This window comes from Bufo gargarizans, chromosome 4, assembly GCF_014858855.1.
Source record: "Bufo gargarizans isolate SCDJY-AF-19 chromosome 4, ASM1485885v1, whole genome shotgun sequence".
Lineage (NCBI taxonomy): Eukaryota > Metazoa > Chordata > Amphibia > Anura > Bufonidae > Bufo > Bufo gargarizans.
In genome coordinates, this window is record NC_058083.1 from 287128386 (window position 1) to 287147904 (window position 19519).

Consider the following 19519-nt stretch of genomic DNA (forward strand, 5'->3'; position numbering starts at 1 on the left):
AAACAGAACAGATTTTGTAATAAAAAATATTCTACTAATCACTTTTACATGTTTTCAACAGTTACATCTCAACATTTAGCTAAATTCTTAATAGCTAGGGACACCTTTGGGGGATTATTATTATTGCATTGAAATAGGATAAAAAAAAAAGAAAGAGTGCTCCCTCTTCTTTGGATATACTATACTTGAGGAAAGGTTGTCCACCTTTCCATAGGATTTGCACCCAAACCTATGTTTCACTGTGCTGCCATTATTTTTTTGTTTATATATATATATATATATATATATAGATATATATATATATATATATATATATATATATATATATATATATACACAAATAAAGTAGCAGCACACCACTAAATGCACTAAGACTGAGTGAACAGGTGAATGTGTAAACAGGGTCAAATACATGACGCCAATACTTACTGCAAAGCAGTGAAGAAGTCTGAGCGCATATTATTGATCAAAAATATGTCGAGCCCACCTACCAGGCGACAAGGTAGCTTCTTATCAGGTGGGACCTACTCTAACACGGAGGGTCCAGCTCCATTGTTACTCTGATTAAAAACACCAAGAGGTGGGGGATGGGCGGGGAGTGCTAAGTTCGACATATTTTTGATCAATAATATGCGCTAAGAGCTTCTTCACTGATTCTGCAGACTCTTTTGTTTGCTTCTCACTAAAATCAGTCCAAGTTAATTTGGTATGATTTCGGGTGAAAGGACCTTTCACACGGGTCAACGATTGGGTAATTATTGGGAACGAGCATTTTTAGGAATGCATGTAAAGACTACCTGCACACATTACAGATTTTCTTTTCTGTGCAGAATCTTGTGCAGAAAAACTACAGCATGATAGAGTACCAGCAAAGTGTGGATTTTGAAATCCACAGCATGTCAATCCTTTGTTGGGGTTCTTCTATGCTGATTTCACCCTTTCTAATGGAAGGGTGAGATCTGCGGCAAAATTGTAGTTTTTGGTGCAGATTTGATGCAGTTTTGCAGCAGACCTCATCCTTGCATTGAAAAGAGTCAAAATTGGCACTGCAGGTCAATTTCCACACAGAAAGGAAAAAAATGTGTGCTCAGCTGCAGCCTCTTCCTAGGCCAATGATGTCATGTTCATTGGCCGCATGGGCTAAGCGCGTTCGATTGAATAGGGCTGAGCTGCGATACCATGCACAACCAGCTGCAATACCAGGGTATCCAATAGACGTCGCTGTACTTGATAAGCTGCATCATCAAGCAGCTGATTGTCAGGTATTGAACCTCCACCAATCAGATATTCATGAGCTATCATGAGGATAGGTGATCAGTATTATACACCGGGAAAACCTCATTTAAGCCACCCTAAGAATATGTCCACAGATAGCAAAAATGTTCCTGATTTTTGTGTAGAAAAGAATTTTACAGTAAATTCTCACCTAATCCACATGTAACTTGACGTATGGTGCAGACTTTAAGTCGATAGCATGTCAGTTTATGTTGCAGATTTCTGCCACGGCTTGACTTCTTCCAATGGTGCATACTGGTGGCCCCAGGTAAGCATTGCAAAAGCACCTGGCCATCTACTTGATGCTTCAGAAAAAAAGTTTCAGACAATGTTTACATGAATCTTTACTCATATGTTTTCTTTTATGGTGTGTTATATTTATAGTACAACATGGCTTTAATTTTCCAAATATCCACGTAGCACATTTTACTGCATGAAAATTAAAGTTGAATTTATTCTGTTTCTGCAGGTTACAGATATTGCTGATGCCATGATCCTAAAGCAGCTTTTTGAAAACCTCTTTAAAAATGGAGTTGTTGTTGTAGCCACGTCCAACAGACCACCAGAGGGTAAACTTTATTTATGCATTTGTTTTTTAACTTTGACACCCAGAAAGTAAATTTAAAGGGACACTGACAGGGCCAATAAGCATATTGAGGTATATATATGGCAGTACAGGTCTTATAATGGGTATTACAATCATCTAAGTATCCCCCCTGTCCACATTATACATACAGTAAACTTAAGTTTTATAACCTGCTCCAACGGTCTTCAATCTGCCCAAGGGGCGGCGTTTCACCTCTCTTGCGCCCAACCAGCCTCCCCCAACTGCCGCTTTGAAGCGCCGCCCAGCTCATGAATATTCAGTTTGCTGGGCGGCTTCTGCGGTCCCCGCTCTGAAGCGCTGCGCTTAACAGTGCCCGGCGCATGCACCGGATCTTGTGAAGTCCGGTACAGTAAGCGCCGCCCAGCTCATCAATATTCACTTCGCTGGGCGGCGCTTACTGTCCTCGACTTCACAAGATCCGGCGCATGCGCAGGGCACTGTTCAGCGCAGCGCTTCAGAGCGGGGACCGCAGAAGCCGCCCAGCAAACTGAATATTCATGAGCTGGGCGGCGCTTCAAAGCGGCAGTTGGGGGAGGCTGGCTGGGCGCAAGAGAGGTGAAACGCCGCCCCTTGGGCAGATTGAAGACCGTTGGAGCAGGTTATAAAACTTAAAGTTTACTGTATGTATAATGTGGACAGGGGGGATACTTAGATGATTGTAATACCATTATAAGACCTGAAGTGCCATATATATACACCTCAATATGCTTATTGGCCCTGTCAGTGTCCCTTTAAAGCAAATCTTTCTGGTAATTTCTGCACTCTGCATTGGGTGATCATATCTTTCATGCAACATTTAAAGGCTATGTACGCCTTTGGGGGCATTTTTATTTATTTATTTATTTATTGTATTGTACTAATTTGAGCTAAAAATCATTTTTTCATTTGGTCTTTATTAAAAAAAATTAGCCATTTTCTCTGTAAGCTTTGACATTCTTTAGTAGCTTTATGTCTTTTTTCACTTTGTAACGTCAGGCAGCTCAGCTGATGGCTCCTTATCTCTCACAAGACTTCAGTGATAACTGATCTCAACTCGCCTGAGCCCATACATTTTAATGCGGTATGGAGATGGGTCTCCGTACAGAATTAAAACAAAGTTTTGAGCGAATCAACTTTGGATCTATTATACGAAGCTCGATTCGCTCAACACTAATTAAATATCAATCCTTATCTTACTGATTTCTGGGGTTGTCTCACTTCAGCAAATAGCATTTATTGTGTAAAGAAAGTTAACACAAGCCACTTACTATGTATTGTGATTGTCCATATTGCCTCCTTATACACTGCTTGTTTTTATGGTTACGGACACCCTGCAATCCCACAGCTCGGCCAGGCTTGCACCAGAGAGGCCAACATTTTTTCCTATAGTGTGCAAGCATGAGCACCACTGCTGGATTGCAGGGTGGTCGTAACCATGGAAACAAGCAGTGTATAATGTGATGGAGTCCAGCCAGCAAAGGAAGCTATATGGACAATCACAATACATTAGTAAGTGCCTTGTATTAGCTTTCTCTACATAATAAATGCTACTTGCTGAAGTGAGACAACCGCTTTAAATAAGTGTTTATGACCTCTTAGTAATTTAGAGATAAGGGTTATTAGATGACCAACACAATGTAATACTCAAAGTATGATTCACACATCTAGAAAAACAGTTAACCTTTTGTGACAGAACAGCTCAATATTTTTCATAAAGACCAATTAAAAAATTATTTTTAGCCCAAAATAAGTAAGGTGTACATAGCCTTTAGGAGTCTTACTTAGACTGTGCTCACATCTGCATTGGAGGCTCCATCTCAAGTTCCATCATATGTGCTAGAAAAAAAGCATAGGGATCGTTCATCCCTATATGGTTTGCATTGTTGTGGGTAGCACATCTCCTGCTGGGATTTCTATGTTCAGGTTTTCAATGTAGTTTTCGAAAGCTAAAAGACTCAGGCTCTCAGGCCCTGATTTATCAACGGGTGACAAATTGAAGTTTGTCTTCATATTTGGCTATTTGCATAAAGATAATGGTCTGTGAGCCAGATTTATGAAAGTGGCACAAAGCACTTGTTAAATTTAGCATAGGCAAACTGTTATATTCTGACTTCATTTGACCTACTACACCAATGGCAAATCAGGAGTGAAGTGCAATTGAGAGAATTCTTTGTAACTTTTCCTATGATAAATAAGGCCAAAAACCAACATGCTCCATAGGAACACCCACAAAACAGCTGGATTCCTGAAACTGACTTATTTTACTCCAAAATCAAGACAAAACCAGTTTGATTAAATCAGGGCTTCAGTCTTGCTTTATTTAGTGTCCATCGTTGTATCTTTTACATTATGTAACTCTATGATGTAAAAATAGAAGGTTTGGGGGAGTGACAAAAATGGGCAACAAAAAAACAACTTATTAGAAACCTCTCCCTTAATTTTAAAATATTCTGTCCCTTGACTGTAAGATATAGGACAAGAGTCTGTGCTCAGAAATCCTTTATTAATCATTCAAAGCTAAAGGCAGGTTCACACTGCACAATGTGACATCCGATTGTCGGGAAGAAAGCATTCATTCCCAACAGTCGGCTGCTCGTTCAGTGAAGGAGACCGGTGCATTAACCTGCAGCGATCTCCTTCACTGTATGAGAACGAGGGGTCGCTATTGCCATCGCTCATCCTCTTACAGCTGCATTGTTTCTGGGCAGCAGATCGCTGTTTAGATAACACGATCTGGTGCCCAGAAACAATGATTTAGGTGCCTGCACAAATGACAGGACCACCTGATGAACAAGATTGGTGGCACATTTAGATGGGCAGATTGTCAATAGCAAGTGTTCACAGGAACGTTCATTCCTGATAATCTGCCCGACAATCGGGCCATGTATATCCACCTTAAAGGGTTTCTGTCACCAGAAATAACCCCCCTAAACTAGCTGACATTAGCGATGTGCTAATGTCAGCAGAATCTAACTCTGCTGTTATGTTTATTGGTGCCCCCCTTACTGCACAATTCTTACTTATGTAATACGCAAATTAGCCTATAGGATGGGGGGGGGGGGGGCACTGCTCCTAGAAGCTCCGTTCTCCCACCTCATTACACGCCCTGCCATCCTTGATTGACAGGCCAGCCTTTCGTCTTCTCCTGCCGGCCCTGTGTGCTGGGAAAACGGCACGGCGCAGGTGAGTTCGACACATTGGACTCGCAGCATGTGTCAGCAAGAGCACCAGTCTTGACCTCCTGCATAGCATTATATTAATTTATGATGCTATGTAACCCTTACAGGCCCGGAGTGTACTATTGAGTAACTGCTACTGACTACAATATTGCATTCAACTCTGTGTATTCTTTTGGACCTCAATTCAAAATTTAAATTCGGTTGCTCTACAAAAAGAATCTATGTAGCCTAGGCCTTACAGTTCGATTGGGCTTCTGTGCAACTGCCCGTGGCCTGAGTCCTATTTATACACAGATCCCTTTAACATACCGTACAACTTGTAAAGTAGTTAAAAATGTATCTTGGTGGAAATCCATTATGTTTTATTGAAACTATGATCAGATTTGTTAATATTAAGTAGTTGCACTTTCTAGAAGAATACTCATTTTCCTTAAAATTCTCCAGTGTAGAGTTTTAAGGTTCTCAGTCCCTTAGAGATGAAACTAAGGCTTGAAGCGATAAACACTCTGTCTCCCGTGACAGTATTTGGCTACCGTCGTGTAGAAAACATACTTAAAAGATAGCAAGTTACCATGTGGTGAACCCAGATCATTCATAATGTTCATTAAACAATAGGATTTGCATAGGTGCTGTGTGAAAACATCAGTTTTTACATTTTTTACATCTCCCTTTTTTTTATTCTTCCAGTTTTCAAAGAAAAGCTTTGAAAACTCTGCAGATAAGATATTCTTGATAGTTGGAAATTGAAGAAGAATGCTGTACTTCATTACCTTTCTAATTAGCACCATATTTAAATGATAGTAAAAATCTCCTCTTAAGATTAATCAATACAGTCTTCTTTTAAGTGTACTAGAGTAACCGTGGTCTCTCATACCGAAATACTGAATAAATTATGTTGATAGTATTTTTTAAATGGATTAAAAAGTTACTTTGGATTCTATTTTAACTCCTTAAGCACGCAGCCCAGTTTAATACTTAAAGGGATTGTCTTACTTCAGTAAAAGGCATTTATCATGTAGACAAAGTTAATGCAAAGCAATTACTGATGTACTGTGATTGTCCATGTTGCTTCCTTTGCTGGCTTGATTTATTTTTCCATCACATCATGCACTGCTAGTTTCCATGGTTACTACCATCTTCAATCCTGCAGTGGTGGCTGTGCTTGCACACTATAGGAAAAGGTGCTGGCCTCTTTGGTGGCCTGGACTGTGGGAGTGAGCATAGGCTGGCACCTCTTCCTGTAGTGTGCAGACACGATCACCGCTGCTGGATTAGGGGGTGGTCGTAACCCCTGGAAATGAGCAGTGTATAGTGTGATCAATCAATCAATCCAGCAAAGGAAGCAATATGGACAATCACAATACATTAGTAAGTGCCTTGTATTAACTTTGTCTACATGATAAATGCCATTTGCTGAAGTCAGACACCCTTTTAAGGACTTATTATCACATTCGAAAGGCCATATATATATATATATATATATATATATATATATATATATAATGTTGTTTTTTTTTTTTTTTTTTTTTTTTTTTTCACATAGCCATAATGCCTTGCTTTTTTTGTTGGACGAGTTGTATATTTGAGTGGGACTAATTTGGTATAAATATGACTTATTGATTAACTTTTTTTTTTTTTACTATTAGAGGTTTATCCATCCCTTAAAATTGAAAGCCTGTTTTTAGGACTCCCAGCACCTCTGTCTATCAGCTTTCTCAAGGGTGCCAGGGCAGCGTCTAGCTGGTTGTACAAGGGTGCCAGGGCTGGTTGTACTCAGAATGCTGTACCTTGCTTTGTCCCATTCAAGTGGACCCGGAGCCCCCTACCTCATTCTAACTGCTTAAATTGCATGGTCACTGTTGACTGCAGCATGTATGGAGTTAAGGAGACAAGATCGCAGTTATCTGACTTAAACCCTTCCCAACTCTCATCATCAACCTTATCGCTCCTATCTCTTCACACTACCACTAACCACTGGTGTCTTCCCTTCATCCAATACCCTGCAATTTTCCTTTTTTGCATTACATTTTTTTAGTCCCTGCCTTCCTGGAGCCATAACAGTTTTTTATTTTTCTGTTTCTGCAGCTGTATGAGGGCTTGTTTTTTATGGGACAAGTTGCACTTTCTACTGCTGCATTGAATATGGAACACGATATGGTGGGAAGCTGGAAAAAAAAATTGCACCCCATTCTGCTTTTTAAAGGGCTTCTGTCAGCCCACTAAACTGTTTTTTTTTGGTTAATAATAATCCCTACACTGCAAGCTCCCCATGCATAAGCTAAATATTCATTTTGGTTCTGTAGATTTTGTTAAAAAGCTATTTTTATAATATGTAAATTACCTTGGTACCAGCAAGTAGGACGGCTACTTGCTGGTAGCAGCCGCATCCTCCTCTCATAATGACGCCCCCTCCGCTGTGTGATTGACAGGGCCAGGGAACGGGATCATTCTCTGCTGGCCCTGTTTAAATTCAAAATATCGCGCCTGCGCCGTACCTGTCTTTAATCGGCGCAGGCGCACTGAGAGGCGGCCGCTCTCTCGGCTGCTCCATCCTCAATGCGCCTGCGCCGATGACGTCACATCTACACCCGGCGCAGGCGCATTGAGGATGGAGCGCCTCTCAGTGCACCTGTGCCGATTAAAGACAGGTACGGCGCAGGCGCGATATTTTGAATTCAAACAGGGCCAGCAGAGAACGATCCCGTTCCCTGGCCCTGTCAATCACACAGCGGAGGGGGCGTCATTATGAGAGGAGGATGCGGCTGCTCCCAGCAAGTAGCCGCCCTACTTGCTGGTAGCAAGGTAATTTACATATTATAAAAATAGCTTTTTAACAAAATCTACAGAACCAAAATGAATATTTAGCTTATGTATAGGGAGCTCGCAGTGTAGGGATTATTATTAACCCCCCAAAAAAAAACGGTTTAGTCGGCTGACAGAAGCCCTTTAAAACAGGAGTAACCTTACGACTATGACGACAGACCTGTACCTGTGCTGTACAATGTACAGCAGAGGTCAAGGAGGGATTAAGTTTCCAACTCATTCTTGTTGTCCAGCTATTGCCCTATCTCGCTGTTTTCATTTGCATCAAAACTCCTAGAACAACATGTCCACCTTCAGCTATCCTTCAACCTCCCATCCAACTCTCTTTTTGACTTCCTACAATCTGGCTTCCACCACTGTACTGAAAGCGCTTTAAACAAAGTCACTAATGATTTGCTAACCGCCAAACGATATTACTGTGTGCAAATCCTCTCATCTCTTTGCATCACAGACTTGTCCCTCTCCTGGATCTTCTCAGACCTAAACAAGGAACATCCAACTCCTCATTTCACCTTCTCTGTTTCTGTCCATCAAGATTATATCCTGGAATCCCACCTACTGTTCACCTAAACCTCTGGCCTGGAACTACGGCTTTCGCCTTAATGCTGATGACACTCAAATTTAACTCTGGCCAAGATATAACTTCTCTGCTATCCAGAGTCTTCAGCTATATCCTTGATTCCCTCCTACTTAGAGGGACAACAAAGAGAGAAAACTAAATTTGGAATCTTTGCACCTTCTCAATCAACCCCATTACCCCCTCCCCATCAGACCTATCAATCACAGTTAATGGCGCCACACTTTTCCCAGTCTCACAAATCCTTTGCCTTGAAATAACATTTAGTTTTACCCTGTCCTTCAAACTGCACATCTAAATCCTTGCTACCTTCTGCTGGCTCCTACTTAAAAACACTTCTCTTATCCACTCTTTTCTAAACCCTGGGCCATCAAAAATGCTAGTGCCTTTATCAGCACCCTCCTCAACAACTGCAACATCCTTCTCTGTGGCCTCCCATTTCCCTCCAGTCCATCCTCAACTCTGCTGTCAGTTAATTCACCCTGTTACTATTCCACCTGTCAATCCTTTCATTGGCTTCATATTGCTCATCAAATTCAGTTCAAAATATTGTCGCCTCCATACATACATCTCTGACCAAATCATATTGCCACACACAATCTCTGATTCTCCTAAGACCTCCTCCTTTTCTCTCCTCATGTCTGCTCTTCACACAATCATATTCTAGATTTCTCCCATAAAGACCCCATACTCTGGAACTCGCTACCCCAGCACATCAGACTCTCCCCCACCATCCTAACTTTCAAAACCAACCTGAAAACCCACCTTTTCAGAACAGCCTACAATAACCCTGCTTCCACTACACAGTCTAAGGGAGCATTCACACGACCGTGTTGGTTTTGCGGTCCGTAAATCACGGATCCGTGTGTTCCGTATGTCTTCAGTTATCTTTCCTTTTCCGTTCCGCAAGTCTGTATAATACGGACGTGGTGCTTCCGTGTGTCATCCGTTATTCACGGTCCGCAAAAAAAACGGATGGGTAATGAAATGGGGTTTCCTAGAATGTTTTCAGTCCAAGGGTCCGTTAAAAACGGATGACACACGGATGCATTTCCGTGTGCTATCCGTTTTTCACGGACCCAATGACTTTCTATGGGGCCACGGACCGCGATTTGCGGCCAAGTATAGGACATGTTCTAAAACACACGGAACGGACACACGGAACGGACAGCACACGGATGAGAATAAAAGGCATACCGCAATTTTCACGGACCCATAGAAATGAATGGGTCCGTATATTGTCCGTCAAAATTGCGGAACGGACGCGGAACGGACACGGAAGAAAAACACGTTCGTGTGAATGCTCCCTTATGAGCAGCTTCACCTACTGTCCTTGTACTGTACATTAGATTGTAAGCCCACGTGGGCAGGGTCCTCTCTCCCTCGGTACCAGTCTGTCATTCAGTTAGTTGATTTTTATTGTACTTGTTTTTATATTCAGCGAAAAGGAGTTTAAAAACAATAATATTATTACTCTGGACATTGCAACGAGAGCCAAGTTGCACGTTACAGCCGGCTCCCACTACAGATGGTGCGAGCTCCTGTGCCTGTGATGTAGGTTTACAGCAGGCTGCAGGAAGGACCTGCTTGCCATGACGTAAATGTACATCATAGGATGGGAAAGGGTTAATGTGATCAAAATATGTGTAATACTATGTCATTAGAGGACAATAAAGAAATACACCTTAACAACTTTATCCGTGAACCAGAGATGCTGTCATCACATCTGCTTCAGTGGTTCATTCAGAGCCTCCAACTCAGATAGTTTATCAATACCTATGGTACATTAAGAGTCGCAAATTATGGAGCAAATATGGCATGCACAATAATTTGCAACATTTTTACATTTGATAAAGCCCCCAGTGTGTTTTAAATTGCTCTGTATTAGTTTTTAGTAGTAAGCCTTGATGGATTTGTAATCCAAAACGTGAAGCTTTCTTCCATGCTGTGATCCATGCTGGAATTTTTTAATTTTGGAAAACATTATATTTTTTTTTTTTTTTTTTTTTTTTTTTTATGGGGTCGAATCTTTGGGTTGTTCTAGGATTTGGTTATTTTTGTTATATGCCATAAATAATTTTGCATGTCTTTCATGTAGTACAATCTGTCAGTGTGATCCCTAGACAAGAGCAAGAGCATCCCCTGGTATAGTTTAAGTAGTACTGTTATTGCAACGAAATAGAAATGTTAATAACACTTGTCTTTTCCAGACCTTTATAAGAATGGACTTCAGAGAGTTAACTTTGTGCCCTTCATTGCTGTTTTAAAGGTAAGTCGAGCCACATAACAAGTGTGTTTGTCCATTAAATCCCCAATCTATTGAAAGATCTTCTGAAAAGAAAAATGTCATTTTACACCTTTCAAAATTATTATTTTAGCTCCTCCATGAACACCAGTCTTGTTGAAATCTTACCGTTTTGCTTTAACCAGTTAGGCCATGATCCAGTATAACGGATTTGTTCAGATTTATGATTCCACACATGCAGAAAAAACAGAACATGCCTCAGATCTGTGATCAGTTTTCCCATAGATTGTCTCAACACTATAAACTCTTGTATATATGCTCTGTTTGGTTTGGACCCATAAATGCTGTAGGGCAAAAGGTCTCCTGCTCTGCGTGGCAGAATGGACAGCCAGTATCGGGGTGGCTCCTGCCAACATGGCATGTCCATTGATTACATAGATGGCCATTCATTTGTAATGCTACAGCACAATTCCCTTGCAGTGGCTATCTGTGGCAGTAATAGCTGATCACTGGATCCACAGCAATCAGCTGATCACCACTCTGGCTTCTTTTAAAAAGGGTTGTCTTCAGGCGACAGCCCCTATAACCATAAAGAGGGTTGTTGAGGCTCACCTGATCTTGCGTTATAGGAAGACACGGACATACGCCAGGAACTAAGCGATAGCGATATCAAAATAAAAAAGGAAAAATCCAGCTTCCAAATAACGTGTTCAAGCTTTAATAAATGAGTGCATTTGAACACGTAATTTGGAAGCTGGATTTTTCCTTTTTTATTTTAACAGCCCCTATAAGGTACGCAGTTCTCCAAAACGGATCAGTTTAGCCCCAATGCATTCTGAATGGATAAGGATCCGCTCAGAATGCATCAGTTTGCCTCCGATCAGCCTCCATTCCGCTCTGGAGGCAGACACCAAAACGCTGCTTGCAGCCAAACGGATCCGTCCTGACTTACAATGTAAGTTTTCACTGACACAATATGGTGCAATTGAAAACGGATCCGCCTCCCATTGACTTTCAATGTAAATCAAAACAGATCTGTTTGCAGTATCATGAACAAAAAAAATAAAACATAGTTTATTATTTTGAAAAATTTATTTGTATTAAATTTTTTCAACATATATTTTAAATAAACCTTTTTTTTTTGGAGATTAAGATTTATTTAGAGATGTTTACCTTTTTAAATATTTTTTTTATTCATACAGTACCACCACTGATTTTGTTAATATACCAGTACATTAGCTTCCATAAAAATGATAATGTAAAAGAATGGCTGATTGGCAGGACAGGAAAGTCATGATGAACAAAGCCTTAAACAGATTTACCAAAGATAAAAAATGCTCAAATAACTTTACTCTTAATATTCGGACTTGGTGTTCTTCACTATTTCCTTACTGCAGCTCTGTTTGGGTCTGGTGTCACAGTCCTTCATAATGACGTGACTGTATGGTCTGCTCATGTGACATATAATAATCTTTATATAGCACCACCATATACCGCAGAGCTTTACAATTCAGAAGGAACATGTACAAACAAGGTGGACCTTACAGATTGCATAGTCAACAATCCAGACAATAAGAGTGAGGGCGCTGCCCGTGAAAGCTTACAATCTATATATAATGATTCACGGTATTGAGGCTAAAGGGTTGTCCCAGCAGAATGACCTCTTCTGATATTTGCACTGCCCTGGCCATCCCCTGACGTGAGAGTCTGACTCTGCTAACTCCGGGGGATCTGCTACTGTTGAAGGAACAGTGAGCAGCCACTCATTTCTCTTCCAACGGAAATGGACTTCTATGTAATGCATGGTCCATCAAAGTGGGAATCACTCTTGTAGCAATCTTTGCTAGAGCCAATAGAAGGAGAATGTCCATATGCTCTAGTGCAGGGGTGTCAAACTCAAATTCATCGGGGGCCGCATCAGCAGTTTGGTCACCCTCAAAGGGCCGGTTGTATCTGTAGGACTATGTGTCCACTCTTTATTATCATAAATTATTGTCACTGCAGAGGTTAATTTGCATATTATAAGTCTTTATTTTAAGAGAACGGCGGCAGCAGCAGGCAGGGAGTTATAAAACACACTGTTATGTACTGCTGACATTAGCCCATCGCTAACATCAGTCAGCTACATAACAATGTTTTTTCTGATGATTGACGGATTCAGAAACCTGTTTTTTTTTGGCTACTTATAATCCCTATACTGCGATATATCAATACATAATGTTATTAATCATTTTGGTTCAGTAGATAATGCAAAAAATGTACTTTTATCATATGCAGATTACCGGTCTACCAGCGAGTAGGGCGGCTACTTGCTGGTAGCAGCCGCATCCTCCTGTCATGGAGACGCCCCCTCCTCATGTTGATTGACAGGGCAGCGAACGCGCTTGTTCTCTGGCATGCCCTGTCTGCATTCAAAATCTGGCGCCTGCGCCGTACCTGTCTTCAGTCGGCGCAGGTGCACTGAGAGGAGGACACTCGCTCGGCCGCTCCATCCTCAATGCGCCTGCGCCGATGATGTCACATCTACACCCGGCGCCTGCGCCGACTGAAGACAGGTACAGCGCAGGCGCCAGATTTTCAATGCAGACAGGGCGAGCCAGAGAACAAGCGCGCTCGCTGCCCTGTCAATCAACATGAGGAGGGGGCGTCTATATGACAGGAGGATGCAGCTGCTACCAGCAAGTAACCGCCCTGCTCGCTGGTAGACAGGTAATTTGCATATGATAAAAGTACGTTTTTAGGAGAATCTACTGAACCAAAATGATATATAACATTATGTATTGATAAATCGCAGTATAGGGATAAGTAGCCCAAAAAATAAATAAAAGACTTTAGTGGGGTGACAGAAGCCCTTTAAACACTGTTGCATTACACTTCAAATGTTTTATATTTATACCTTTTTAGAAGTGATTATCTGGTGTCAGGACTGTCTTGGTCAGGTTGAAAAACCACTGCTGCACTGTCTGCAGGCAGGGCACAGTGGGCACTGGGCTGGGCACTACTTTGGCGCTGGAGCTGGACTGGAGAGGAGAAGAAGAATGATTTCAATTCTCCCTCCCTGCCTCTCTCTCTGATGTCACTTCCTGTGTGGACCTGACTTCCTTATCAGAGAGAAGGAGGGAGGGACTAGTCTGGGAGGCAGGGGAGGAGCAAGGAGGAGCAAAGACTGGAGACCGGAGACTGATTGAACACAGTGAGTGAGCAGCTGCGCTGCCTGGCATCATTCACTGTTACACTGTAGTGATTGTGTAGACTGGAGGAGGGAGGGGAGGGACTCGGGGAGGCTCGGGAGGAGCGCTGGCTGCAGTGAGTGACAGCAGCTAAGCTTATGCGTTCAGAGTCTGTCTCACAGCACTCTTGGTTGGACATCCACACTGTCTGCAGTTTGAATGAATAATCCTGTGCCCGGGTCTAAGAAAGTCTTGTACCCGGGCACAGGATTACAAACCCGGACTGTCCGGGTCAATCCCGGACGGGTGGGAACCCTAGGCTACGCGGGCCACATGACGAGGTCTGGCGGGCCGGATTCGGCCCGCGGGCCTTGTGTTTGACACCCGTGCTCTAGTGGGACATCGTCTTGTAGAAAAGTATACATTAAAAAAGCCTTTTGTTTCTATTTTACTAATGCTTTGCTAAACACAACGGGAATTACTGTGCTGCCATGAACACCACTTTAATGTTGTACTTGGAGTCCTTTCCGCAAGAACTGCTGTAGAACGAAGGACTAAAAATGTTAGGGCAAAATTAAGCCCTACCTAAAGGCGCCCATACACAATATAAAAGTGGATGATTTATGCCGCCGACTGTATGGAAATGTTCCTCTGCAGCTGACAGCAGACGGAAGTGTGAAATGTGATCCATTCAGTTGGAAAAATTATTGCTGTGGTTGAGCTAAAATACAATTCCATAGATTTCTGTTTATACTTCTCTCATGTGTATAGCCATCTTACACTGGAAGCTCATAAAATCATAAAGTTTATTTATTGGTCATTGTCTGACTTTGTGAAGCCTGTATTAGACAGGCAGATTATGCAGGGGATTGTCTGAAAGGAAGTGTTCCTTCCCGCAATCGCCTGCTTGTTAGTGGAGGAGAACGCTGCTAGACGGAAGTGTGAAATGTGATGCATTCAATTGGAAACACATGCAGCGAGCACCATGGACGGCAGATCTGACCTGCGGCTAATTACCGTGATCGGCAATAATGCCGATCGTGGTAATTAAAGGCTTTAGATGCTGTGATCAAATGAGTTCACGACATCTAAATGCGCAAAAACCCAGAAGCTCCCGCTTCTGGGCCTCCTACCGATGCCCCGTGCGTCCAATGTGGGCATCGGTAGTTGCGCTGAACACTGTAAGCCTTTAAGTGTTCATGCTGCAATTCTTATTTTGGCCACCAGATGACAGGCCAGGATAAGAAATAAGCAATTTGTAGTGTAAATTTCGTTTAAAAAAATACCTAAAAGAACAAAATCAAAAATTAAAAACATCATTATTTATAGGCTGTATAATGAAAAAGAAATACCTAAATAACCATAAATATAAGCATCATGGGTATCATTGCCACCGAAAACACCCATACTATTAAAATATTTAAAAACAATTCCAAAACGGAAAATGGCGTAACGGGAAAAAAGGGTCAAAATGGTTGGAGTTACCATTTTTTCATTGCCTCTCTTACCTCCAAAAATGTAATAAAATGTGATCAAAAAGTCACGCACACTCCAAAATAGTATCAATAAAAACTACAGATTGTCATTCATTCATTCTGCCATTACTGTGCCATTGAATATTAACTGCAAAGCATTGTGCTTCTTAGCAGTCAGCACAGAGAAAGAGAGCGAAAAAACTCTCTATATCGTTAGTTTACTGCTGCTTCAAGAGAAAGATGTCATATGTTACTATAATAGTAGATTGGTAGAATTACAGTATAAAATCTCTATTGTTCGAGAGATAAAGATGCCCACAGAAGATCATTGCACTTACCAGTGTAATGTGTGATGCTCTAATTGAGTCGCTCATCCCCTCTCCTCTCCGGCCACAGTGAATAGTCTGACTAAAGCTAGGGCTACACGCCGACATGTGTCGCGCGACACATAGGGCACAATTACACTGCAACATGTGTCGTGCAACATTTGCCGCAACTACAACAACCACTGGACCCCCATGCAGACAGGAACCATGGCGGCCCCAGACAGAGCTACTCACCGACTTGTGATTCCCCCTCCGGGGAACCCAGAAACCCCCTTCCGGAGGGACGACAGATAGACAGTGGAAATGTCTAGCAGCCATGCTGGAATTCAACTCCAAACAAAGCAGACATGAAACACCGAACTACACATAAACACACACCCAAAACACCAACCACTCCAAACAATACACCAAGTGAGGATGGGAAAAGGACAGAGGGAACAAAGGGGAGACATCATGGTGACATCGGTGTCTAGCTAGGAGGCCCTCCCACTGGACATATGGTGTATCCAGGAAAGGAGTAACACTCAGCTAAGGGCTCATTCACACAAACGTATTTTGCGTTCCGTATACGGGCCGTTTTCTGCGTTTCGCATACGGTCTGCATATGGAACCATTCATTTTAATGGGTCCGCAAAAGATCCGTCCTATTCTTGTCAGTTTTGCAGACAAGAATAGGCATTTCTATAATGGGCCTCCTGTTCCGCAAATTGCGGAAGGCACACGGGCGGCATCTGTTTTTTGCAGATCCGCAATTTGTGGACCGCAGAAAACGGCACGGTCGTCTGAACGAGCCCTAACGCTGATGACACTCAAATTTAACTCTGGACAAGATGTAACTTCTCTGCTATTCAGAGTCTTCAGCTATATCCTTGATTCCCTCCTACTTAGAGGGACAACATAGAGAGAAAACTGAATTTGTAATCTTTGCACCTTCTCAATCAACCCCATTACCCCCTCCCCATCAGACCTATCGATCACAGTTAATGGCGCCACACTTTTCCCAGTCTCACAAATCCTTTGCCTTGAAATAACATTTAACGTTTTGCGGACAAGAATAGGCTTTTCTATAATGGGCCTCCTGTTCCGTTCTGCAAATCGCAGAAGGCACACGGGTGGCATCTATTTTTTGCGAACCGCTAAAAAACGGCACGATCATGTGAACGAGCCCTTACACAAATGCTGGATGGCATCTGACCTCAGACTCACAACAAAAGGATATAAAGAGCCAAGAGACTACACCCAGGACACACCTAGACAGTGATGGTCAGTTCGCAGTGTTCGCCAGCGAACACATGTGGGCTGCCATCTTTAGTAAGGTAGACTCGCCCGTCCGGCGATGCACAGGTAAGCCTGTGCCGGGAGCTGGTCTGAAATCAAATGCAGTCACCGCGAGCAGGCAGTTCCGAGAACAGCAGCCGGGGGGCCTTCATCGGGCTGTTCTCTAAACTGCCTGCTCCCGGTGACTGCATTTGATTTCAGACTGGCTCCCGGCACAGGTAACGCTGGGTTCACACCTGAGCGTTTTACAGCGCGTTCCTACGCGCTGTAAAACGCTCGACAAGGAGAAACCAATGCTTTCCTATGGGAATGGTTCTCACCTGGGCGTTTTACAGCGCGTACGATCGCGCTGTAAAACGCCCGACGCTCAAAAAAGTTCTTGAGCTTCTTTGGGGCGTTTTGTCGCGCGTTCCCGTACATAGACTTTCGGGAACGCGCGACAATGGGCGTTCGCTTGTCTCTGTATGCGCGATTGTAAACACCGGTACAATCGCACATACAGAGCGCTCCATCGCGAACGCTCAGGTGTGAACCCAGGGTAAGGGCTTACCTGTGCATCGCCGGACAGGTGAGTCTACCTTACTAAAGATGGCAGCCCGCATGTGTTCGCTGGCAAACACTGCGAACTGACCATCACTGCACCTAGATCCCCGCCAGATAGTTTACCACTCCAGCACCAAACAGGAAAGGGAAGCAGGATAAAAGGGGCAGGCACCTACATGCTGCAACAAACACACGTTGCCGCTGGCAACAGCATGCACGGCAACCGTCGAACACAACAGAGGCTGTTACACACACGTTGCCGCAGGCAACAGCATGCACGGCAACTGTTTCACGGCGAACACAACAGAGGCCTTGACACCAGGCAGGGTTAGGCTACTTTCACACTAGCGTTTTAGCTTTCCGGTATTGAGATCAGTCATAGGGGCTCAATACCGGGAAAAAAATGCTTTAGTTTTGTCCCTATTCATTGTCAATGGGGACAAAACTGAACAGAACGGAATGCTCCAAAATGCATTCCGTTACGTTTACTTGCGTTCCCATACCAGAGAGCAAACCGCAACACGTTGTAGTTTGCTTTCCGTCCTGGGATGCTGAGCAAGACAGATCTGGCATGACCCCCAATGCAAGTCGATAGGGACGGATCAGTTTTCTCCGACACAATCTGCCAATGGAGTTCATGACGGATGCAGATGGTTGTATTATCAGTAACTGAAGCGTTTTTGCTGAACCCTGCCGTATTCCGCAAAAACGCTAGTGTGAAAGTAGCCTTAGACCGTGGGCTGGACCATTACATACCATCACTTTAACAGAAAACTGACGTACATTAAACCTGAAATCTACTCTATCGGTTGGAGTAGATTTCAATTCTGGCGCATTGATGGCTGATATTTGCGCCTCTAACTGTGGTGCATATCATGCCAGCACAGGATTAATTAAGACTAGCTTAGGACTACTGTATGTATTTTGCAGTTCGCAAGTACCATAAGTGTTCCATGTTGCATCCATATTTTTTGCAGACCCATTGACATTTTAATGGGTCCAGGGTCTGCATTTTGCAGCCAATTATTGAACATGTTCTATCTTTTTGCCGAACAGACATACGGAAGCAGAAAGAACACTGATCATCCATATGTCAGTTCCGCAAAAAGATAGAATATGTCTGGAAAATGCAGATCACACAACAAATGCGAACCGCAAAACGGATACAATCATGTGAATGCCGCTTTATACAACGGTCATAACATATTTTCACCCATGTCTTTTTGATCTAGCGCAACCACGCTGGAGGGAAAACTTCTCCAGATTGCCAGACTTGGGCTACTTTCATATAGTGTTTATATTTTCCTGTATTGAGATCTGGCAGAGGTTCTCAATACTGGAGAAAAACGCTTCCATTTTGTCCCCATATATTCTCAGTGGGGACAAAACAGAACGAAATGCTCCAAAATGCATTCCGTTCCGATTGGTTGCGTTCCCATACCAGAGAGTAAACCGCAGCAAGCTGCAGTTTTCTTGCCGTCATGGGTTGCGGGGCAAATCGAAAATGGATCCATTCCCCATTGACTTTCAATGGTGTTCATGACGGGTCCATCTTGGCTGTGTTAAAGATGATACAACCAGATCCGTTCATAACGGATGCAGACAGTTGTATTATCAGTAACAGAAGTGTTTTTGCTGAGCCCTGCCGGATCTAGTAAAAACGCTAGTGTGAAAGTAGCCTTAGCGTTAGAACTAGTAATGCTAATCCTAAAGAACATATTTTGGAATGGATAATCCTTTGAGGGAATGCTTAAATATTTTATGAGAAACCTCCAATCGGATGAGAATTCACCTCTTTATATAAAGCATCATCCTCTCATTTATTTATTTTTTACGTTTGATGAATGTGCCTGCTTTAGTAATGTACAGTAAATGGCGTTCAGTAAGAGGGAGTCCTGATGTAATGTGAAACACTTGTTCTTCAGTGTCTTCCCCTCAATTTTAATCACATCCCAGAAAGAACTGTAAGCCAGTTAAAAGGACTTTTTAAGTTCTTTATCACAAGCCATCGTGGAGGTCTGGAGAGAGAGTCTTTAATCCAA

General features: G+C 42.7%; 1 protein-coding gene across 1 annotated transcript in view; it reads left to right on the forward strand.

Moving 5' to 3' along the window:
- The window catches only part of AFG1L (AFG1 like ATPase), a 138605-nt gene that overhangs the window by 55781 nt on the left and 63305 nt on the right, over window positions 1-19519 (forward strand). Inside the window, exons 6-7 of the mRNA XM_044292093.1 lie at window positions 1745-1844; window positions 10651-10709. Coding sequence (XP_044148028.1) covers window positions 1745-1844; window positions 10651-10709 — 159 coding nt within the window. The remainder of the gene's footprint in view (window positions 1-1744; window positions 1845-10650; window positions 10710-19519) is intronic.